We start from the raw sequence: 25,344 nt of genomic DNA, 5'->3' as shown, positions 1-25,344 counted from the left end.
CAGCGTTTTTTTAATGGGTGAAGGGAGTAAATGAGGGGAGACGGCAGCTGCTCCTAGGAAGAGCTTTGGGAAAGAAAACACCTGGAAGTGGGCACGTGGCCTCGGAGGACTGTGTGGTCAGGCCACAGCGTGTCAGCTGACGGCTGAATTCAGTTGTAGATCGCATCCACGCCATTTGCGGAACAAACATGGCAAAGAGAGAAACGTCAGAAAGGATTTGAAAGTGTTGCCTCTAGCCTGTGGTGCTCACTGAAGATGTATCTTACTGCTGTTAGAAGCCCGTGGATTCCATACTCTTAATTATTAGCATGAGCATGAAAAACAGTTTCATCTCAAGTTGACTGACAGTGACTTCCTGCAGGGCCAGGACAGAAAGGGTTTTGAGGTTCAGTCCAGCCTCAGTGGGAAACACTGACTCCCATCAGTGAACAGACATCTGCCCTGGGTAAAGGAAGGGGCGGGGTGTGGCATTATGACCTCGTGTATTTGTTTGCACTTCAACTTGGATGGATCCTAGGAACCTTCCTTTTCCTTTGGTATCAAAAAGATGGTAGTTGAATGTTAAATTCTCTTTAGTGTACAGTGCAATGGAATTAAATAAATCAATACAGTTGTGATCACCTCATAAAGCAGCTGAAAATTGGTCCAAGTAAGAAAATTGCTTATCCCCAAAGGAAGTTAGACTTTGTCCTGGATTCAGAATTCATGAGAATTACAAACCAGTGTCTGCTAACACAAGCTTTCCCTCACTTCTAAGTGCAGGGTGTTTCTACAAATCAAAACAAGAAACTTGGAGACAGAAATCTCAGAATATCTTCATGCTTCCATTGCTGACTCATATGACTGGAAAAGTCTCCTGGGTCCTCTCCTTAGTCAACAGAGAGCTTCTCCAAAGCCACTAGACTTGCACAAATAAAATACATCAAATGTAAATATTAACAAATACCTGCAGAAGGGAGAGCTCATTTAACAACAACAGGATTTTGAGTCACAGAAGAAGCAGATCTCTTGTCTTTACGTTTTCATTTGTTTTTAGCTTTAAAGTGTTTGGTTGGTCAGAAATACTGGGCTGGGCTAGATGGAGAATGTGGAAATTTCTTTATATATATGCACACACACACACACACATATATATATAATTGAAGTATAGTCAGTTTACAATTTTGTGTCAATTTCTGGCATACAGCACAATGCTTCAATCATATATGAACATACATATATTCATTTTCATATTCTTTTTCACCATAAGCTACTACAAGATACTGAATGTAGTTCCCTGTGCTGTACAGTATGAATTTGTCTACCTATTTTATACATATTAGTATCTGAAAATCTTGAACTCCCAATTTATCCCTTCCCACCCCCTTCCCACCCTGGCAACCATAAGTTTGTCTTCTATGTCTGTGAATCTGTTTCTGTTTTGTAAATAAGTTCATTTGTCTTCTTTTTAGATTCCACGTATAAGTGATATCATATGGCATTTTTCTTTCTCTTTCTGACTTACTTCATTTAGAATGACAATCTCTAAGTCCATCCATATTGCTGTAAATGGCATTTTATTTTTTATGGCTGAGTAGTAGTCCATTGTATAAATACACCACAACTTCTTTATCCAGTCATCTGTCTATGGACATTTAGGTTGTTTCCATGTCTTGGCTATTGAAATAGTGCTGCTATGAATATTGGGGTGCACATATCTTTCTGCATTAAGGTTCTGTCTTGATATATGCCCAAAAGTGGGATTGCTGGATCATATAGTAAGTCTATTTTTAGGCTTTTGAGGAATCTCCATATTGTTTTCCATGAAAGTTTCTTTCATAGAAGATCATCAGGTTTGGTTTGGTTTGGTTCAGTTTTGTTTTCTGTTGTTTTTATTGAAGTATAGTCGGTTTACAATGTGTTAATTTCTGGTGTACAGCATAGTGATTCATTTATACACATGTATGTGAATATTTTTTATGTTCTTTTTCATTATAGGCTGTTATAAGGTAGTGAATGTATGAAGGTCCCTGTGCTATACAGTAGGACTTTGCTGTTTATTTTATACATAGTAGTTAATATCTGCAAATCGCAAACTACCAATTTATCCTAGTTAGTATTTAGACTTCTCCTGAACAAAGGAAGCAGTGAAGGTCAGGAGCTGGGGCTAAGCCAGACACTTTCATTGTATTCCTACAATCCTAGTGTTGGAGATAACTGAAGAAGGTCATTTTGCAAGTCTCTTAAATTACAGAGATTTAAAATGTAACTGCTGGGGGCGAAGGCAGGGGCGGTGCCCTGTGGCTGTGGGACATAAAGGTGCAGAGTCAGCAGAAAGGTCAGGGATGCAGATGTTCAGTTTGGGGTGGAAGGCGTGTGTGTGAGTGAGATCATTCAGCCAGTCCATGCACAGCGTTGAGCACCCAGATCGGGGCTCCTCTCCCCACCCGGCAGAGAGGTCAAAAGGCAGCTGAGGTCACCACCTCGAGGGTGTGACACTCCAGTCCAAGGAGGAGATCCCAAGAAAGCCAAAGAAATGAAAACACTGAGTACAGCTGTTGCTCTGTGCCACAGAAGCAATATCATGCTTTTGGTTAAGTGCAAGGCGGCCGACACGCTGGGTGATCTTTCATGAAGGGCTGTAGAAACATTCATTTAAAAAAAAAAAAGCTTTACAGTTAAACCAGAAAGTCATTGTAATCTCATAAGGCAGACTTCTTTCACCATAGGAAGAAACCATGGTGTTCTAAGAACAGACGAGAAAAAGAGCATCACCCAAGACTGGGAGAACCTTTAGCTAGGTCAGCCTTTTAGGGGGAAGCAGTTAGGTAAGAGGAAGAAGTAAAAATGCGCATTTGTTCAGGGATGGGGGTTGGCAAACTCAGAAATTCTGAGTTTAATCAGGAAGGCAGGCATGTGGGCACATGAAGACACTGTGCTGCTTTCTCTGTGTACATGTGTACACGGTCCTTTGAGCACAGGTACCGGGCTGCCTGCGGAGCAGGGCGGAGGTGGAGGGATGCACGGTGGCTCAGGGAGCAGTAAGAGCATCCGGGGGCCTAGTTTGGGCAGAGGGGTCACCAGCCAGCACTTCCAGGCCCGTTCCTGGATGAGCCTCCAAGTGAAGCAAAACCCGGTGTGGTAGTTAGAAGGTCTGAAACTCGCTGGCCTACGCACTAAGTTAGCAAACCAGCCTTGCAGCCAGAGCAAGTGGGTGGGGGCCCAGGAGAGCTGGGCGTCTTCCAGGAGGCCCCCAGGGGGACGAGGGAGTGGAAGGCTTTTGAGGAGGTGGCTGCCATGCCAGATGTCAGAGCAACTGTTTTCCCTCCTAGATGGTCCCAGAGCAGTGAGGGACAGGAGCGAGTAAAGAAGGTGGGAGCAGGGGTTGCCTTACAGTGTGCCAGCTCCTCCCAACATCCAGCTCAGAGCGAGTCCAAACCCCACAAAGGCCAGGGATGATTTCACCATCCTGCTCGTCCTTGGATGTGAAGCTGCTGGGGATGAAACACAAGGGAGCCCAGAACTGACGGGAGGTGGAAACCAATGTCCTGCTGTCAAATCTGTTTGCCCCAGGGGGTCCTCACCTTCCCAGACAAATAGAGGAACATAGAGTGCTTGGGAAGAAAGGATTGTGGGAACGCGGGAAACGCAGGACATCATGACCCAGGAGGTGCTATGGAGCCTTGAGGGGAAAGGAAAGCCTCTGGCGTGCTATGGAGCCTTGAGGGGAAAGGAAAGCCTCTGGCGTCTGTCAATCACCCACCCCACCGCGCCGCTTCTCCCCTTCAGATGGTGGTTGGAACAATGGGGTTGCTGGATTGAAATGCAAGCTTATGAGAGACAACAGAGTATAGGAGGACTGGGCAGAGCCTGGTAAATGCAGGCGCTCAACCCTGCCCCAGATCTGGGGGTGACAGGACAGCGGACATCTGGCCAGGTCTCCAGGCGACGCCTATGCACATTGATGCCAGCCTAGTAGGTGGCACGGGGTCTGGGGACAATTCTCAAACCAGCCTGATGATCTGGCTGCCCCTGGGCCCAACCCCGGGGCCCCAAAGTAAAATCTCAGGGGTCACACAGTCACCTCCTAGGGCTCTGCCAGGTTTGGGAGCCCTGGACCAAGGTAATATTCTTTAAAGTATGCTTGTATTGGCAGTCCCAGAGTACCTAATTCTTTTTCTCTTTTCCCTTTCCATTAGGCACTGGGAAATCATGAATTTGATAATGGTGTAGAAGGACTGATTGAGCCACTCCTCAAAGAGGCCAAATTTCCAATTCTGAGTGCAAACATTAAAGCCAAGGGGCCGCTAGCATCTCGAATATCAGGACTTTATTCGCCGTATAAAATTCTTCGTGTTGGTGATGAAGTTGTGGGGATTGTTGGCTACACTTCAAAAGAAACCCCCTTTCTCTCAAATCCAGGTATTCTCTTCTTTTACAGCACTTGCTGCTTAAAAACAGATGCACTAAATCAGAGCTTGGCATTGTTTTTATGGACCGTGAGTCGTCGTAGGAACATGTGTGGTGCTGGACACCCGGGGACTTAGGATGACGTTGAAAAATCAGTGCAGAGATTGCCACGTTGTCCTGAGCCACTTCTTAAAGGCATTCGCTCCTCTGCTCAGCAAACTTCTTTGTGGAGATAAACGGCATCTTAGTTCAACTCAGCACATTCAGAATTGGACAGGAGGGCCTTCTGTACCCATTGCTGAGCAGTGCAGTCACTGGCTGGAGAACAAGAGCCGTGTGACTGCCGCCCTCCTGCCCTCGGAGCCAGGGCACCCAGAACTAGGGTTTTACCTCAGTTTACTTCATCTTTCCCCTTTTTTTTTGGTGGGTAGGGGTAATTAGGTTTATTTCTTTATTTATTTAATGGAGGTGCTGGGGATTGAACCCAGGACCTCTTTCATGCCAAGCATGTGCTCTACCACTGAGCTCTACCCACCCCCATCTTTCCTTTTCTAGTATGATTATTACATGTCTAGTTAACTCTCCTGTCTCCCTTTTCGTTATTTATCTCTTGTAGTTTTAATGACTTTGTTGTACCTGGCTTTCTGGGAAATATACACGTGTGTGTGTGTGTGTGTGTGTGTGTTCCTGAATGGTCTTACATACATGTCTTATAGCAGCTATATATATATACACACACACATACATACAGGTGTAACCCTAAAATCATTCAGGCAACATTTTTGAGCCACTTTTACAGGAGCACTTTGGCAGTGAGAAAAAAAAGTACAGTTTTATTCTAAATGATCCAAATCAATTTTCTTTCCGTATTTGAAACAAAAGGGGATACTTGGAGTGAGCGTTATCCAGAAACAAGGGTTTTTGTTAAGAACTAACTGATAAAGGACATCTAATTAACACTTAGAGATGCCATATGTTTATTGCTGTTAAAATAGACGCAGGCATCCGAAACAAGAGAAGGGCCAACTGTACCTGGGCCTGGGCAGCTCCGGAGCGGAGAGGTCCTGCAGGGCTTGGAGGCAGGGTGTGGCTGTCTGCGCTCCACTGATGGGGACGGGAGGCCCTGGTGGCTATCTGTCCCACGGCGACCAAGCCTTTGCACATGGTCATGAGCTGTTGCTGAGGTCATTGTGAAGCCACAGGGCGGTCACCGTCTTCTGAAGTGTTGTAGGAGTGCTCTTCTAACTAAAAGGGATGTGGTCCCATCAGAGGGGCCTGGTTTACAGTCTCCAGCTGCTCTCGTCCTTCCCGGCCTGACCTCGGTCCTTCCCTCCCCCTGCAGACATGCTGCTCGGGCTGATCAGACCTTCCCCTCAGGGGACGCTGTCCCTCTGGGCCACCTGGGGCCTTCCTGCCAAGAGGCAAGGGTGGAGATCACAGAGTGAGCCAGTCACTGACGTGGGTGGGGCTGGGGGGACACAGTCCAGTTGCTGCAGCCTTGCTGCAGGTCCCCCTCCTCAGGTGGGATGTCCCTGCTGTGGGCCCCTGGGGTCCCCCAGAAAACACCCCCCCCATCACATATGTCCCTTGCTGTTGGCTTCCTGCGCCACCAGAACAGCCTGAAGACAGAGCTGAGTCTCCTTTCCATCAACATCTGGAACCTAATAGAGAGGCCAGCTGAGGATCTTTTGCTAAAGCTGTGTATGTGTTGAGTAATTAAATAATTATGTGTCTCCATAATTTCTGTTCCATCCATGGGTTTTTGAATTCATTTAAGATAGAATGTAATTAAATGGCCTAAGAGAGCCATAAAGTCAGGGAGGGAGGAAGGAGGGTATGATGAGTGGAAGGTGTGACAGCCAGGTCAGGGTGGCGTCAGGTAGCTTGGGGAAGACCCTCCTTGGCCGCCTCCAGGGCATGAGAAGCATCTGAGGCCAAGGGCATCCCTGAATTGAGGTCAGAGTCACCTGCTAGAACACAAGCTCCTGAGGGCGGGGACCTTGTCTGTCTCACTCACTGCTCTGGGGTCTGCTCGGTGCCAGCCATAGGGGAAGTTCTCAGTGAATGTTGCTGAAATGCGCACATGAGAGCAGGGAGGTGTGGGCCCACAATCACAAAGTGGCAGGTAGTTCAGTCTCCTGGAGCATAGGTTCTAAGTAGGAAAAGCTCGAAAGTGGGGTGAGAGGCGGGGAGGGCATAGCCTGGTGGTAGAGCACATGCTTAGCATGCACAAGATCTTGGGTTCAATCCCCAGAACCTCCATTTAAAAAAAATTTTTTTTTTTCCAACCACACCATTTGGAACATTTTGAAATCTGTTTCTTTTTTCCAAAAATAAAAACCCAACTACTTACTGAAAAACCAAAAAAAAAAAAAAAAAAGGCTGAGGACTGATTCTTCGGCTGAGTAGTTCAGCATGATTTGGAGAAAAGCATTATCTCTTCCTTAACAGTCACCAATAGAAAGACAGAAGGGGAGGGATGGGGTAGAGAGACAGGGGGTTCCAGAAATCAGACCAGCTTGCTGGGACTCTGACAGCACCCCGTATTAGTTCTTTACTAGGTTATGACACAAGGGGCCAAGCTCTTTCCAGCAGCTCCTGGGAGAGAAAGGCTGGATCGTGCAGGGACTCGGTGCAGGAGCTGGGCAGCAGGTGGAGCAGTGCCTCTGGGGACACTTGCTGCTTCCAAGACCACAGGCCCAGCAGCCCGGCTCCTCTGACAGGTCTCTGGCCCCAAATCCAGCCTCGTTCCTTCAGTCTTGATGGCCTGGGTGCCCACAGGTGGACTTTGTATTTCTAGCACATTTAATTTGTTTTAGCTACGTAATGAAATTCCTCTCACACCCCTCATGATATCCTGAAATATCCCCCCTGCTTTCTTTATATGAGATGCCCGATCCTGTGAGGTTCCCAGTGTGTTAGGAGAATAGGTTCCTTTGTCCTCAGAGGCCTTTCTCTGAACTTTTGGTTCCTTCTTGCAGCCACATGGAAGCAGAGGATAGTAGGCTTCTCTCAAAGTCTTAGCAGACATTCATTCACTGACTCATTCATTCATTCCCCCAAGTACTCTTCTAGGCACTGGGGATACTGACCCCAAAAAGCCCTGCCCACTGGAGCTCACACATTTAGTGGGAGAATAAATACATGAGTAAAATGTTTGGTGCATCAGAAGGTGGTAAATGCTATCGAGAGAAATGAAGCAGGCATGGGGGAGGGCGCACCTTGTCCTTTTAAAGGGACATTCAGGGAGAGGCTCACGGAGAGGGTGATATGGCTCTGAGGGTGACCTGGGAGCCCTGGGCTTCCTGCGGGGCTGGCAAGAAGCAGATTATTCGTGATGTCCTCGTGGCAGACAATGGTGGCCAAGTTGTTAGCACTCCCAATTTTTAAATGTTGCCTGTGAGTTACTCACAGCACTTCCGGTCCCACCCAACACGTCCATGAGCTGTTCCGTTTCAGGCCGTCGGTCTGGGGTCCCCCTGGCTTTGCCATCAGCTGTGTCCTTTATTTTTCATGTTCATTTGCACACACTGGGTTGACTGATGGGAAGGACTGCAGAGTTCCCCACTGGCACACATAGAGACCCCCAAACACCACAGCTACAGTCTTGTAGCTCCTTAGAGGAATATTCTTCAAACTGGAGATGGCAGACTCCTGGGTTTGGAAGGATCTTTATGAGATTTATTCATGTTTTGATGTTTTCATTTTAGTGACCGTTCTGAGCTATTAGCATAAGGGAATCCAGATCATCTAGAAGGCCCCAAGTCACAGACTGCTGGACGTGACTTCAGGGCAGCATGTCTGTGTTTGCGGTCACCTTTGTGCCAATAAGAGCCATAAGCCCTCAAGCCGTGCTGGGGTTTGGCCGCAGAGACGGGGAGAATCTGGCGGTCTGGCCACACCAGGTAGCATGTGCCTGCAGCGCACGGAGCCCAGGGCTGTGCGGTCACACCTCACTGACCAGCCTGCCCCCGTGGGCCAGCTGCTGTTCCCACTGCACAGGGCGTAAGCAGCCAGGAAGGATGTGCGCACTCCCCCAGCCAGCTGTCCTTGGGTGAGATCCCCATCTGATACGAGCTCGACGATGCACTAATGCGAACCTCGTCGAGTAGACAGTGCAGAGTGCTCGACTGCACCTTAAGACTGGCATTCAAGGACTAGTTGCTAACATGAAGACTGATTATCCTGAACTTGCAAACAAAACCATAGAGTAGCTAATCTGTTTTTTTTTTTTTTTTCAGTTTTATTGAAAGGTGATTGACATCCAGCACCATGAGTTTAAGGCTTGCAGCACAATGACTTGGCGTGCATATAGTACACCAGGCTTGTGTGCTCAGACAAGTTCTCCATTGGCATAAGGGAAGTCTAAATGTAAAAACAGATTTAAAAAGATAGATTCCTGGTCTGAAGCCTCCTCATAGTTTGAGATTGAATTTGAGCAACATAATACCATCCACAACCTTAAACGAATGCCACATTAAGGAAGTGTAACTGAGGCTGTTGCTGTGCATTTTTATTGGTTTTGTAGGAATTTTGAATTTATAAAAGTTTTGGTCTTAGTAATTTAAGCTTTAGGAGGTTACTTGATATGCCTGTATAATAAGCAATATAATAAAAATTATTGTTTAAAATGTCCATTCGTATTTATTTTCTTCCTTAGGAACGAATTTAGTATTTGAAGATGAAATTGCTGCATTGCAACCCGAAGTAGATAAGCTGCAAACTTTAAATGTGAACAAAATCATTGCACTGGGACACTCTGGTTTTGAAATGGATAAACTCATTGCTCAGAAAGTGAAGGGCGTGGACGTCGTGGTGGGCGGACACTCCAACACGTTCCTTTACACAGGTAACGGCTTCAGGGGGTTGGACGGGCCAGCACGTCGGGATGACTGGCTTTGTCTCTTTTGCTTTTGTAACAGTTATTATTTTTACTGCTATTTAACATACAATATATATTACATGTACTATATAATATATACATGTAGCAGTGTGTATATGTGATGCATTTGGAATAGTAACGTGTAGATCTTACACAGAGACGTGACTAAGAATAATGTTTTGGTTTTATAATTATGTCAATTCCACGTGTGTATATTATAAATACATATATGGCACACGTATACAAATATATAACAAAAAGTTTACTAAGTCCCAACCAAAAGTCATCAAAAAGCAACATGTCAGAGGGAGGGTATAGCTCGAGTGGTAGAGTGCAGGAGTGCATGCTTAGTATGCATGAGGTCCTGGGTTCAATCCCCAGCACCTCCTCTGAAAGAATAAATAAACAAATAAACCTAATTACCTCCCCCTTCAAAAAAAGAAAAAGAAAAAAGAATTTTAAAAAAAGCAACATGTCATATAAAAATGTTTACGCAGCTCAAGGTGATAGGATTTGATTGCTGGTTCACAGGTAGCAGAAGCTGGGACTCTGGGCTCAAGCCCTGACCCTGCTGTGTCCTAGGACTGTGAGTGTCCTGGAAGTCACGTGGTCCACGCTTCCGCCAGCACTCTCTCCTCCTCCCTTCTCTTCCTACCCCCACCTTTCCCTCCCTCCCCATCTCTGCCTTTCTCTCCCTCTCTCTCTCTCTCTCTCTCTCTCTCTGCCCCCCTTAGTCTAATGTAGTTTTAGTTAGAAAAACTCTTTTTTTTCCATTCAAACCTATAATGTTCCAAAACTTTTTTGAGTCTGGCTCAGTGAGTCTGTCCCACCACAGCCCCTTCCCCTACCACTGCTTCCTCAAGTTTTGAGGTATTTTCAGGAAAAGGAAGGAGGAGGGTCTGGCTGGTCAACAGCTTTTATCAGCAGCGGGAAAGAAGGTTTTGGTGGGGAACAGCCCTCCCCTTGGAGAGGTTGCTGCTTCACCTGTCCCCATCTGAGCTGTCTAAGGCGATACTATGTTTATAAAAGCAGAAATAAAATATACCCTAAACAGTAAGAAATGCCCAAATGTGTTAAAAGAGCTTATCACGAAGAAGAGCCTTTGGGTGATTTTTACTTCCCTCTTAGAACCTTTGAGTATTTTCAAATAAGGAATGCATCTTGCTTTTGCAATCAGAAGAAGAAACACAAGTTATAAAAAGAAAAGAAAGAAACACAGTATCAGATCAGAAGTCCTCATTCCTGATTCTATTGAAGGACCTGGAGGAGGGCACTCCCTCTCTGAACCTTCTAGCTTCCCTTCGGAATGGGGAGGGACAATACTCCAGGTGCCTCAAGGTGGTGAAAATTACTTGAGACGGTGTCTGTGAAAGCTTGGTATCAGCGGGGCATAGCCACGTCCCAGTGTGCAGGGGCAGCTGCCGCCAGCGAGATATGCCCAGTGACACGGGCCCCTGGGCACTCGTCTGCTGGCTGGGCTGGCCTCCAGTTCAGGACTCAGTGTTCAGTGTTCAGTTGCTTCACATGTGTTTTATCTCTCAGTAGACACAGGCTAGAGACTTATTTCAAACTCGATTACACTCGTTCGTGGTTGTGAAATCAATGTAAAAAAAAATGTTGAAAGAAAACACAGTAGGTCTGTGTTTTAACAGCCTAGATGAAAACAGATCAGGCACTTACATTGCTCGTTCATGGAGATATACTGTCTCATGAAGAAGGTGGATGTAAAATGATGAGAACAAATACCTGCAGGTCTCTAGCAGAGGATACAGGAGTGTGACGAGGTCGGCGGGACACCGAGAGGCATGTGAACATCTCGGTGCGGGTAAAACTGCCATCAAACAGCTGAGAGGCACTCCAGTAACTCGGGGAGAACCAGCTGGGCCGAGGGCCCCAAGACCAGGAAAAACGCCACTGCAGCTGGTCACTGGGCAGCACTGGGTAGAGATTAAGACTCTGGTGTGGACGGGCTGGGCCACTGTCTAGGGGTGGGCACCTGTCCCCACCTGATCACGCCCGCTGTAGAACGAGGGTCTATTATAAAGCATCGTTGTGACTTGACGTGCATGACGAATGGGTGTAGGTGCGGTGGCTCAGGACGTGGCTAGAGCTCTAGTGGGTCTTACGTCAGTCGTGTCCCGGCTCTGTGGGTGGGACACCCTCCCGGGGCCTTTCCCTGGCTTCCCTCTGAGGCAGTGTCAGACCCCCAGGACGAGGGGGCAGCTCAGTATCTGTGTCCCACTCCCAGTCCTTTAGAGCAGTGGTTTCAAACACATTTGATTATGATCCACAGTAAGAAAGGCGCTGTCCATGAGGACCTGGCGTGCGCTCACACCCACACACACCCCCACACACTGAGCAAAATCTTTCACAGAGCACCTGGGATGCACCCTGATATTTTCTGCTCTACCATTTCATTTGTTTAAGTGCCATTATCACCCACTTACTTAATTTCCTCATATTTTAGCCCGGCCATATTTTGAAAAGTTCAGCGTTCAGGTATGACCAAAACCGTGCGTGAGCAGTGAAAGGAGTCTGACGTCCCCGCTCAGATGCCGAAGCCATCGCCTTGTTCCTTTTGACTGGGTTTTAGACCCTCCGAATGATGCCCTCGTCACAGCCCCCATGACCACCCGCAGCCGTGGTGCCTGGCCATCAGTTAGCGCCCCCTGCTGGGCTGGGCCTGGCCTCACGGTAATTCTGCTGCCTGTTCTCTGGTTCCTGTCCCTTTTGTTCCAGCCAGTAAAGTCCTGCAACACAGTATGTGCCTTTCGCTAAGGAGATGAATTTAGTGAGTGGTGAATGACTGGATGGAAAAAAGATTTGGGGATAAAAGTTATTACCATTTGTTTATCCGTTAATCTTGAAGTAGGTAATTACAGTCTCTGAAAAAAACTACATGTAGAGTCTTAGCCATTTATTTCACATTTCATGATTGCTTACCAAGATTAAGCTTGTTCTCATGAAAATATTCCATTTGGAGACTCATCATTGTGAGGAATGAACTTAACAATCAAAGGTAATTCCAGGACACAGTAGGAAATGAGGCAGGTTTGCTTGTTTAAATTTTCCCAACCTTAAAAAACAAACAAAAAATTAAAAAAAAAAAAACCTCTGTTGAATTGCTTTTGGAATTACTATGAAGTTAAATATATTTGGTTAATAAAATCAGGGTTAAAACAATACATCTTTGGGAATTTTAAATCTTGCTGAGAACCATTTCAGCACACACACAGAGGACCCACCACACACACATACGTACTAACCTGAATGAAAATTTCACAGAGAATCTAAATTGCATCAGCTATCTTCTGCTCTGTTCTTTATTTTAAATGCTGGTGACCACCTACTACAGAGATTTCATTGTATTGTAGCTAGTCCATATTTTTAAAAGCTCAGCTTTATTTGAGGCACAACCAAAACAGTGCATGAACGGTTACCCTTCAAGTACTGAAGGCCATTGCAGGTCCTTTGGATGACAGCTGCTGTGTACACGCAGACAACCCTAGTGTTGCCTGACCACTCTCCTGTGGGGATGAAGAGGAGAGGGCTTCCCTGACCAGGCTGACCGTCAGAGCTGCAAGGAGGAGGGCTGGTACACAGACGTCTTCTCTGAAGGAAGTGAATCCCAGAGTTACAAACTGGTCCATGCTGTTGCCTTTGGAGAAAAAAGTCGTAAAATGAGTGCAGGTTGAAAGCAGCAGCAGGTGTGCGAGGGACACTCTTCTGTGTGTGACCTTTGGAGGCAGGCAGGCTCCTAAGATGCTGTCTCTGTCTCTGTTTGCCTCCCACTATTTTAACTGAATTTTGGATCATGCGAGCCCATCTTGCTGGCTGTGGCCTTAGTGAGTGTAGACGTCAGTCTCTGCATCTGCCGAGTGAAGGAGTGACAGGTGTTAAGTCTATGATCCCCTCTGTTCTCACACCCTGGTCCCTGGAAAGTCATCCGTGCAAACAGCCTGATTGCGTACTTTCCAAAACTGGGGGAAGTAAAACCCTTCTTGGCAGAACGCTGAGGTTACAGCGGTCGATTTTATTATACCTCCAACTGCTTTTAGGCTCTCACCTCCTGGCTGTCCCTCCCTCCACTGTCTCCCTCCTTGTCACTGTCATCTGATGGCCTCCAACCCCTCCCCAGCATCACCGAGAGTTTAGCACCCAAATTCCGGTCTTCCCCTCCACTCCATCCTTCATCCTGGTGAGTGTCTACATGGATCTACATGGATGGTTGACCCAGTACCCAAGGCTCAGAGTCCCGGATCCCATCAGCTCCTGGACTGTCACCTGCATTTCCGCAACTTCACTCTGGGACTGCAGGCTGAAACCTAGTCGTCATCCTGAATGGCTGCATCTCCACAAGCCCACTCCCCACTGGCCTCCTATCTTAAGGCTGTCTCACTCTTCATTTCTCTGAGAGCCACCTGCAGCTTCACTGAACCCTATGTCTGAGGACCCCCTCCCCCCTGCAGCCCCTCAGGTGTCACTTCCCTTCCTCTTTAACCACAGGTGCCCAGGATTATTGAGTGAATGCCACCAGCAGATGCAACTCCTTTAAAAGTAAGATTTCCTTATCTGAACAGTTATTTTAAGTACCTGATTTGCTTCTGGTTTAGGCACACATTTGTTGAATATGAAGTGCAAGCCTTTTCATGGACTTAGAAAACATAAATGATTTTAATGACCACGGAATTTTATTCTCAAAACAAACGGAGGTCACGGTATAAAGAAAACCTCAAAACCTAATGGCCGCTCTTCCCGCTGCAGCTGGTGGCCAGGCGCGCGCCGTGCTCAGGGTGAGCCCACCCCCGCCTTGTCAGAGTGAGCGAGCGAGGGCAAAGGGCTTTGTTGTGGTTTGCAGTCATCAGTCATCTCTCCGTTAAGTTTCACTCTTGTCCTTTAGATAGTCTTGTATTTTAGAACAAGAAAATGGTCCTGTTATTTACTATTTACTACATTCGCAGGACAGGGAGATACTCTCCAACAAAGAACCACTTCCCTGAACATCAACAGGACTGCTGACATGTGGGTTTATTGAGTGAGCTGGGAGAACCAGCCAAAGGACAGGGTTGTGGCCGGTAGCTTCAAGGATGCTGTCCTTGGTGGCACAGGGACTCACTCTTTCCTGGGGTTACTACTGGGGAACTGTCGGTCAGCTTCCAGCCATACCCCAGCCTTGACACCAGCTTCCTTCCCAGAGCAAAGCCAGAGCCTCTGGTTAATGATTTTTGAAGCATGAAACACTGATCAATTTTAATTACGTGTCATGGAACTGCTTTCCAAGGCAAAGTGGGACGAGCCAGACCCCAAATGTGAAAAGAACAGCTATAAAACACAGTCCTGTCATTTGGCAGGGGTGAGTGGTTGGGGAAGCTGAGAGCCAGCTACATACTGTGAAATCAAAAGCCCGTTCCAACCACCAGGTCAGGTCTCTTTGTGGGGCCACAGTTCGTCCTGCCCTAACCTTGCCCCTCGATGGTCTTCGAGAAGCACCTCGTTCCTCCCACCTCTGGCAAGCAGCGTGGGGTTGTGGAGAGGGCTTTGGACTCTGAAAGACCCAGTTTTCCCCTGGGGTTGGTCACTACTGGCTGTCCGACCTTGAACAACTTACTTAACCACTCTGGGCTTCAGCTTTTTATTTTTAAAAATGGCTACAGTGACACGACTATTCAGAGAGTTGCAGAGACTAAATGAGGTAATATGTGAACAGACGGAGCCCTGGAGCACAGGAGGTCAAAGGCAAACATGTCAGTTCTCTAATATTCTGCCACATGGGAGGGAAATGCACACAATTTCATTTTCAAAGAAAACGAGGAAGATGCAAAAATTTCTCTTTTACAACTATCTAAAAATTTATTATCCATACAGTAGTCACCTGACACTCATAGATCCTAGCTGACTTATGGGGTCACGCCTTCCTTTGATAAATAAAAAGATTCTTTTTTTAACATTTTTTATTGATTTATAATCATTTTACAATGTGTCAAATTCCAGTGTAGAGCACAATTTTTCAGTTATACATGAACATATATATATTCATTGTCACATTTTTTTCTCTGTGAGCTACCATAAGATCTTGTATATATTTCCCTGTGCTATACAGTATAATCTTGTTTATCTATTCTACAATTTTGAAATCCCAGTCTGCCCCTTCCCACTACTGGCAACCCCCTTGGCAACCACAAGTTTGTATTCTATGTCTGTGAGTCTATTTCTGTTTTGTATTTATGCTTTCTTTTTTTTTTTTTTTTTGGATTCCTCATATGAGCGATCTCATGTGGTATTTTTCTTTCTCTTTCTGGCTTACTTCACTTAGAATGACATTCTCCAGGAGCATCCATGTTGCTGTAAATGGTGTTACGTTGTCAGTTTTTATGGCTCAGTAGTATTCCATTGTATAAATATACCACTTCTTCTTTATCCAGTCATCTGTTGATGGACATTTAGGCTGTTTCCATGTCTTGGCTCTTGTGAATATTGCTGCTATGAACATTGGGGTGCAGGTGTAATCCTGAAGTAGGATTCCTTCTGGATATATGCCCAGGAGCGGGATTCCTGGGTCATCCGGTAAGTCTATTCCTAGTCTTTTGAGGAATCTCCTTACTGTTTTCCATAGTGGTTACTACAAACTACATTCTCACCAGCAATGTAGGAGGGTTCCCTTTTCTCCACAGCCTCTCCAGCATTTATCATTTGTGGACTTTTTAATGATGGCCATTCTGACCAGTGTGAGGTGATATCTCATAATAGTTTTGATTTGCATTTCTCTGATAATTGAGCAGTTTTACATGTGCCTACTGGCCATTTGTATGTCTTCATTGGAGAATTGCTTGTTTAGGTCTTCTACCCATTTTTGGATTGGGTTGTTTGTTTGTTTGTTATCAAGTTGTATGAACTGTTTATATATTCTGGAAATTAAACCTTTGTCTGTCACATCATTTGCAAATATTTTCTCCCATTCCATAGCTTGTTGTTTTATTTTGCTTACAGTTTCCTTTTCTGTGCAAAAGTTTATAAGTTTTATTAGATCCCATTTGTTAATATTTGCTTTTATTTCTATTGCCTGGGTAGACTGTCCTAGGAGAATGTTGCTAAGATTTATGTCAGAGAATGTTTTGCTTATGTTTTCTTCTGGGAGATTTATCGTGTCTTTTCTTATATTTAAGGCTTTAAGCCATTTTGAGTTTATTTTTGTATATGGTGTGAAGGAGTGTTCTAACTTCATTGATCTACATGCTGCTCATATATCCTTTGTTAAATTCACAGAAATTATATTGGTCATTGCCATAAGGTGGTAGGACTACAGATAATTTTTTTTCTCTCCCTTAGTCAGATATTCTGTCATGTTGGTTTTAACTTTTATATTAAAAAAAATTGTTTAAACCTCTCTAAACCTTCTAACTGAACCATTAATCTTAAGGTTTGTTAAAAGAAAATTTTCCGGAGACAGATTACTGATCAATAGGCTTTTATTCAGTGATTCGTGGGTGGAGCAGCGTGTCCCCCAGCAGAGGGAAAGGGGCTCAGAAGAGCCATACGAGGCCAGAGAGTCTGAAAGACCAAAGGGAGTGGGAACAAGGAAGTTGCCCTGGGCACTGCTGACGGGTTAAAGCAGGGTCATGTCACTTTGGTGGAGCAAAGAGAGGTCTTGGAGCTGGTGAGGAGTGTGTGCTGCAGGGGCAGGCGCTGACCAGGAGAGAGCCATACAGAAGCAGAGGTAACGCCTGGTTTGCTGATGGGGAGCTTAGCATGAGCGGCTCCATCTTGGGCTTGATCTGGTCACTTGAACAACTTGAACTATTATTAATATTTGTGTTAAACTTAAAAAAAAAATAGGAGATATATACTAAAATTGAGAATCTGAGCTGAATACACAAGTGACCGAATGTATCTTCTTACTTTTAAAAGGTAAGAAACCAGGAGTGCAGGACTTGGTCCCAAGCAGCCTGGCTGTCTCACTCAGCTCTCTTGTCCTCAGTTTATAAATTTCCCCCAAGCCTAGAAACTCGTACAGTTGTCCATTTTGACAGCTCATCTGTAAGGAAATTCCCAAATACTCTGTCATGATGTGGAAGCAGAGTTTCCAGAAGTTCTCTGGCTCTCTGAGATAAGCCCATTAGAACTGTGCATCCGATGCTCCCCTGCTCACCCATGTGCTTGACGCTAATGATTTGTGATAATCAGCTCTTCATACCCTCACTGAGCACAAATACCTGGCATTTCCCATTGCGCAGACCCACTCTGGAGTGCCTTTTCCAGTTACATGCTGATTTTCCCTAAGAAAGAAATCAGGTTTACGTCAATTCACGGCCATGTATACCTCCTTTTTACTTTCAAGCACTGTTAGTAAATGAAACAACAAGTCACATCAAGATGAAATTCAGGGCAGAGTGTGTGCTTAGCATGCACAAGGTCCTAGGTTCCATCCCCAATACCTCCATTAAAAATAATAATAATAATAATAATAAAAAATAACCCTCATTACCTCCCCTCTCCAAAAAAAAAATACAGCAGGGCTCAGCAAATGTTAAAAATAATAATAAATTTTTAAAAATATTTTTTAAAAATCTAAAAAAAAAAGATGAGAATCAGTCTGTCTCTCTATCCCATTCCTTTGAACTCAGCACTTTAACAGATCATAGTGGTAGAACCAGAGGATGGCTGCATTATGATTTTGGTTTTAATTTTTATATAAAACCCCGGTTCTGTAATGTAAAAGTGAACGGGAATTCTCGTATCTGGAAGGATGCTCAGATTAGGCTTAGATTCTCTGTGAAGAGAAGAGGGTGGTAGACAGAGGGGCATCACTCCTGCCCCTGCTCCGTCCTCCATCCTCATCGAACAGCCTCTCCTGGCCTAAAAGATGAAGCAAAGCCCTTAGGCTTGGCCCCATGGGGCAGTGGAGTCCAGCACACTGGGCACTTGTTGGAACTTGGAGATGTTACCAGGAGTAGGTTCTTGTCTCGTCACAGAAAGAATTCAGAGACGAGACATGGAGGTCGAGAAAGTAAAGTGAGGGTTTAATAAGTGAGAGATAGTCACTCTCAAGGGGAGAGTGGACAGACTCAGATGAGTAGCTGTGCTGAGTTCCTTTGGCAAGCTGATTATATGGGGTGTAAAAATGAATATTCATTGGAGAGGGAAGGGTTTGGGCTCATTATTTCCTTTCATCTCAGCTCCACCTTCTTGAGGGGAGGAAGGATTTTTGTCCTTATTTACTCTTGATCAGAAGTGTCATGGCGTCGGTGCATGATGGGTACTTCTAATCTGCAAGGCTAATTTTATTGTGATGAGGGCATAATGCACAAAGGGTTACATTTGATCACAGGAGATTCTGGCTTTATCCCACCTTTCCTTGTCTGCCTCCAGGGCACTTGTCACCCCAAAATGTGCGGTTTCTTATCAGTGTAGAGGTTCCTGCTTTCCTCTGTCTGCCCAAGGACCCTCGTTGTTTGTAAGATATATGGTTTCCTGCCATTCAGCCCGTGTCCCCGTTTCTCTGCTCACTTCTAGCTGTCTGCCTGCTCTAACAGAAATGTTTGTTAAGTGAGTGAGTGAATGTGTATGAGCCTGTTCCCACCCTGCAGGGCTCCCTTATCAGCCCCAGCCAGGCAGACAGCCTGGATTGGACTTCAGGAAGGTTTGTTCCCACTCTGGGTACAACTCAAAGACATATCATCTTTTTAGACCTCCCAGTTGTCACTGAATGTCCAAGAGCAAGAATGTGGGCAGTAATCGAAGTGTGTACAAACCAGAGGAACACAGTCCCAACATGGAGAACATTGGTAGCCCCTTGAGTTCCCTGGAGGAGGCATCACAACCGTGTGTCATGGTTGGGGACAGAGATGGCTGAAGAGATTATGACTCTTCCCTCTGGCTGTGGCATGCCTCTTCACAGCAGCTCGCCTCAACTGCATCTTGGCCTGCCTACATCATGGCTCATAATGTCACAGGATTTCCTGCATGCAAAAGATGCTCAGGGCCAAAAAAAAAAAATTAAACCACTGTTGGTTTAAACCACTAATAAAATTTCTTGTTTTCACAAATACAGGAAATAAATTTAGGTCCCATTAGTGGAAAGTCTCTTCCAAGGGCATGAATCCAGATTGAAAGTGAGTTAGTACCAAAACCATTTCTCTTGACTAGCAGCTCCATTCTGCTTCATGGGCCCCACCCAGCTCAGTAGTTGAGGAAATTGAATTGAGGAGAGTTGGGGGACAGGGCACGGCTCCCCTTGACATATGGATTCCTCCACAGGAGAAGCATATTAATCTTATCTGATGTCTAGAAAAGTGTTGGCTAAGCCACGCAAGCTTAGTCATTCAGTAGACATTTACTGACCAGCTGTTATGTGCTGAGCAAGCCCCAGGGACACAGCTGCCTCTGCCTTCATGGAACTTCGTATCTTGAAAGGGATATTGACCCTGATCAGATTTTTTTAAGTGTGCAAAGAAATCAATCATATTATTTATATATAATTACAACTCATGCTGCAAAGTACATGATGCTGTGAGAGCAGATATAGGAGGACCTGATCCAGCCTGGGGGATCATCAGAGAGTGCTCTCCTAAGGAACTGACATCTGGGCTGAGATCAGAAAGGCATCCAGGAGATAACTTGGTGAATAATTACCGCTAACCTTTAACTCCCTGGTGGCTTTCAGGGAAGGGTTTTTAAACGCAACAATTGGGGTGAGGGTTGCAGCTTGTGGACCTTCTGATTGGTTGGTGGTGAGGGAATAGGGTGATGTTTCAGGAACCTTAATCATCAGCCTTCTGGTTCCAGCCAGTCTGGGGTCTACGTGCTTGTGGTCAGCATGTAGTCGCCATCCTCCACCTGGGGGGATGGTGTTAGTTTCTGCAGAACAACTCAGGGATATGCGTCAGATTTTTATGTGCATCCTTTGAGGGGGAACTGAGACATTGTTTATCACTGAGCTGTATCGCTGTCACTACTTTTCTTGCTCAACTACTTTTCCATTGTCTCTGCCCTTCCTCACTTCCCTAATTAGTAACTGCTTGAGTCTGCTCTTTGGAACTCAGGGAAGGCCTAGGAGACAAAAACCTTTTCTTACGAACAAAAAGTTGGGGACAAGGAGGGACTTTTGTACCCAGGAGGGCCCCACAGGGTCCTGCTCCATTTCATTGTTTTTCCTGAGGCCAGCAGGAAGTATCTTTAACCAGAAAGTTATGATTGTCAGGGGACAAGGAGTACCGGTATCGTGGGTGGTTAAAGAGTTTACCAAAGACAGAGAAGGAAAATAGGAAATGAGTTTATAGGGTGCACTGCCATAGACAACAGCGGGCCACACAGACGAGGGGTGCCTGTGTGAGCTCCAAGGGCCGGTTGTTGGGGTGTTTAACAAGGTCGGGTCACAAGGTGCCTGAACAGCTTGCACACAAGTCTCTGGTGGTGGGTGAGGTAAGAGGTTAAAGGTCCGTGAAGGGCAGTGGGGTTCATGACTCTGGTAAGGTGGGCTGAAAGGAACCGGCCTGAGCTGTTGTGAGATTAGGCATCACCTCGGGCTATTAGTTAGGGGAGACATGCCCAGTAAAGAATATACTTTATCTGTTGAGGGATCACAGGCAGACATCTGAGAGCCCAGGAATGGGGTCAATGGACCTTGAAGGACATCCTTTGGCCCCACGATGATCGTATCTATGTCTTAGAAAGATCACTCAGGCTGCTGCATGGAGACTGGATTCAGAAAGAGGCAAAGAAGAGGGAGACATACAGACACCTGTTCTGAAGCTGCCCAGGGGCCCAGGGGCAGGATAATGGTGACCAAGGCTACGGCTCTTCTGAGGAGACGTAGAGAAGTAGACAGATGAAGGCGAGCACTCCCAAGTAACTTAAAAGAGAGACTCAAGCCCTTAGAAGCATTGATGTGAAATGTGCACCAATTGCTTTGTCCTTTTACTGGAATTTTGGAAGTTCTCAAACTGGCCCTGTTATATGTTAAAATCGTAGCATGGACTGCCTGAAAACATTCTGGAATTCATTCAGCCAAGTGACAAACCATGTCGAAGGCCAGCTCCCCGGTCCCTGTGTCACCACATGATCCATCCTCTCAGCCCTCCTGGCCTCTGGCTGGCCCTCGCCCAGGCCCGCACCGGGAACCCCACATTCCTGAGGGGCTGTGGCCAGGGCTGCTGTTGGGTTCCCTGGGCACCCGCACTGCGCTGGGAGATGCCCGGTTACCAGCTCCAAATGTCAGCCCACAACTGACGGCTCCCCCAGGCTGGGTTCCAGGATGATTTATTTGCTTGACGAACAGGGTTCTGGTAAACCATTTCTCCCCTGCCAAGAAAACAAGCTGGGTTTCTAAAGACAGATGTGTGGCTCGGTGTGGAGAAAATAGCTGGGGCGTGAGCATCTTTGGCCGAGTGGAGTGCTGTGGGAAATGCGGAGCCCTGGGTTGCTTTCTCTGCCCGCAGTTCTCTGTGGTTGCCGACTGGGGGAGCAGAAGGGGGCGCTCAGCTGTGGAGGAGGCAGACAGCTGCCAAACTGGACCTGCTATTGCCTGAGCCTCGTGGGAAGCATCCTCCCTTTCCTGATTAAGTCCGCTTAAGATGCAGATGTCTTCTGTTCTAAAAGGACAGAAGGAGCATCAGGGCCTTTCAGAACTGGAGAAAGTCCCCTGTCCCACAGGAGCTGGCACTGATAGCTCCTGCCTGACATGAGCAAACTGATCTGAGGAGGCATCTGACCAGATAGTTAGGTTCCTAACGTTTACATTCTGTTTAAAATCAGATATCTTTATGGAAGGCAAAAAAAAAAAAAAAAAGGCTGGCCCTTCTCTTGGGTATCCGGAATCTGCCAGACACCGTTTTGAACCAGATTAAGTGCCTTTTCCTCCTGGATGGGGTGTTCTGCGCCACCTTGTGGACCTAGTGGGAACAGCACCTTGTCAAGCTGCTCCCAGTTCAGAGGAGATACCACTTTCCCTAACCCTGCCCAGCTGAGAAGTTGGGGGGTCGGCCACACCCCCGTCCCCTGAAGTAAAGACCACGCTTCAAGCTTGCCCAAAGAAGGAGCACCACAGACCGAGTGAGGATGATGCAATGTTAACCTTCCCACCTCTTCTGCAACGCATCAGACCATCTACGACCCTCATAGCCACCACCTCCCCGTTGCCGGCGAGGCTGTGCACTGCAGATGGAGATGGGACAACAGCCTGCTCTGAACCTCAAGTCAGGTGCTTTTGTAAAAATAAAGTTCCGAGGCTTTTTTCTTTTTTCCCTTTCCAGAGGGAGCAAGAAAATGGGAAATTAAGGTTGGCAACAGCTATTTCCTGCTTGTGAAGCGTTGGTATTTGCAGCACTTCTCTGTGGTTTTTGAGCTGGAAGGGGCTGCTCTTGGCATAGGAGCAAGGCAGGACTGGGTTTTTCATCACAGTCACCCCAGCATGTCTTCGGTAGAAAGGGAAGCCCAGACCCAGCCTGGGGCACAACGGTGCAGCCACTGGGCTCGCATCTGCTTTGGCGAGTGGCCTTTGGAAACCAGCTCTTGCAGGTTCTCTGAGAACAGCACATCGTAGGCTGTGCTGGGTTTGAGAACGTAAGCTCCGGAGCCTCACAGCCCAGCCTTTCAGCCCGCCCTCCTTCACACACCAGCTGCATGGCCTTGGGCACATCGCCCATGATAATCAGTCCTCTGGTCTGTACCGTGGGGGAGATGGAATAGGAGCTACCTCGGGGGATGCCTGGAGGATTAATGAGATCCAGCCCAGGGCCTGGCCCCTGGCTGACTCTCATAACTGATCCGGGGAGCAGCCAACATGAGCTGAAGTTCCCGGTGGGGAGGGTGGGGTGTGCTGGGTAAATGTCTCCTAGGAAGCACTGGTGGTGGGTGTGGTGAGGGAGGTGACAGAAGCAGTCCTATAGTCTCTGACTCAAAACAACCCCAGCCAGGTCCCGATCTCTGTGGAAGTGAGAGTGGCAGCGCAGCCCACCTGTGCGCAGGGGGTACAGCCACAGACTGAACTGTGCTGAGTGATTGGAGCCCAGGAATGGAGGCGGTGGTGGGTGAGCCTCCCAGCCTCTGGCTGATGAGTGGCTCCCAAGCTCTCCCCAGGGCTCCCCTTTGAGACAGAATTCAGCAGAACGTGGTGGGGATGCTGTCTGGCTGGGGCAGGTAGTGTGTGTGCCAGTCGGGCTGCCAGGGTGAACATGCCTCTTCCAGAAGGCGCCCGAGGGGACACAGAACTCAGCAACAAAACCTACGGCAGCTCAGTGTCACCTCTGCTCATCTTCCGTTGAAGGGTCTCAGCTCTGGAGTGTGCATCTAGGGTTTCCAGAGGTTACTGTCACCGCACGAGGGAAAGAAATGTACGTTTACAGAGCATCTGCTGTGTGCCCGGCCCTATGCCTAGGAGTTTAGACGTTGAATCCTCTCAACAGCCCCATGAAATAAGAATTGCTATTTTGCCCATTTTACAGATGAGGGGGAGTACAGGGGAGGGGCCTGGCTACTCCAGCCGGCTGCAAGTGAAGCCAGGGTCAGGATGGAGGCAGGAGGGTCTTAGCAGGCTTGATCTCTGTGTGCCGCACAGCCCCAGGCACAGTGCCCCGACCAAGGGAGAGCTTAGCAAGTGCCTGCTGAGTTGAGAATGGAAGCACTTCATGTGCCAAAGGGGCATCTGGAAACAGGGGCAGATGCCCATGCCAGGCTCTGAAAGGCCAGCTCTGTGAAGCCCCAGCCCAGTCGTCAGTTCAGAACCTGCTGTCACCAGCGGCCTGCGGGCCTCCAGCCAGCCATGCACAGGGACCAACCTTACCCACTTCAGTCCTCTCATTGCAGGCAACCCACCTTCCAAAGAGGTGCCGGCAGGGCAGTACCCATTCATCGTCACCTCCGATGACGGTCGGAAGGTTCCTGTGGTCCAGGCCTATGCTTTTGGCAAGTACCTAGGCTATTTGAAGGTTGAGTTTGATGAGAAAGGAAACGTCATCACTTCACACGGAAATCCCATCCTTCTCAACAGCAGCATTCCCGAAGGTACGTGAAATTCAGAGTCCACCAAGCCCACGATGAGGTGGCTGGATTTTTTTCTCTTTTTTGGGGGTTGGGTGGGTTACTGTTTCAGGACAGTACTTTTGAAGAACTGAGCTTCTCCGTTGGGTTTACTCTCTTAGTGGATAAGAAGATTTAAAAGACACCCAAATGGGAGGAGGGTATAGCTCAGTGGTAGAGTGCGTGCCTAGCATGCACGAGTCCTGGGTTCAATCGTCAGTACCTCCATTAAATAAATAAATCAATAAACTTAATTACCTCCCCCCCCAAAAAATTTAAGAAGACACCCAAATGCCAGAAACCCCCACCTGCTTCTCCGAGCCCTCTGAGCATCAGACCCTGTGTGGGTGCTTCTTGTGCCTTTTCCAGCTTCCCCCTAGTGAGGGAAAGCCTCTCTCGGCTCATGTCCAGAGAAGAGCAGATTATTGAAGCAAAGGGGTTCCAATTGGGCAGGCAGGGCTTCACCCTGCCCCCACCCCCAGCAGCCATGTGCCGGGGGCAAGTTGCCCAGTCTCCACAGGCTTCAGTTTATCAAATGAACATGTCATTATTTCTTTTTGGTCTGGGAATCAAAGTAAAAGTACATTTTATGTCATCCACGTCATCTGTTGTACGTGAACACACTCCTCTGCCTCTCTCTCATCTGCCCTTGCCTGCTTAACACAACCCGATCCGGGAAGGACTGGTGACGAGGAGCCCCCAGAGAGCCGGTACTCACAACACAGAGCTCCCGACAGCCAGAGGGAGGGCGGGGACCGCACCGCAGACCCTCCCAGCCCTTGACCCCTGCCCCACACTAACACTATCCTGGGGGGGCCGGCAGGTACTCATTCTGATGTGATGCGTTGATGCTGGTTTTCCTTGGCACATCTTTAAAGTAAGAGCCACTCTAGGGGAGGGTATATATAGCTCAAGTGGTAGAGCGCTTGCTTAGCATGCGTGGGGTCCTGGGTTCAATGCCCAGTACCTCCTCTAAAAATAAGTAAATAAACCTAATTGCGCACCCCTGCCAAAAAGAAAAAATGGTGAAATAAAGACTTAAAAAAAGAAAAGAATAAAAA

General features: G+C 47.1%; 1 protein-coding gene across 1 annotated transcript in view; it reads left to right on the top strand.

The window, feature by feature from the left end:
- Positions 1 to 25,344, top strand: part of NT5E (5'-nucleotidase ecto) — a 48,733-nt gene that overhangs the window by 11,346 nt on the left and 12,043 nt on the right. The window contains exons 2-4 of the mRNA XM_010980261.3: positions 4,179 to 4,401; positions 9,050 to 9,238; positions 24,071 to 24,268. Coding sequence (XP_010978563.1) covers positions 4,179 to 4,401; positions 9,050 to 9,238; positions 24,071 to 24,268 — 610 coding nt within the window. The remainder of the gene's footprint in view (positions 1 to 4,178; positions 4,402 to 9,049; positions 9,239 to 24,070; positions 24,269 to 25,344) is intronic.

The sequence above is a fragment of the Camelus dromedarius genome, chromosome 6, assembly GCF_036321535.1.
Source record: "Camelus dromedarius isolate mCamDro1 chromosome 6, mCamDro1.pat, whole genome shotgun sequence".
NCBI classification, from domain to species: Eukaryota; Metazoa; Chordata; class Mammalia; order Artiodactyla; family Camelidae; genus Camelus; species Camelus dromedarius.
The sequence above is the reverse complement of the archived record's forward strand: the minus strand, read 5'-3'. Positions and strand labels throughout refer to the sequence as shown.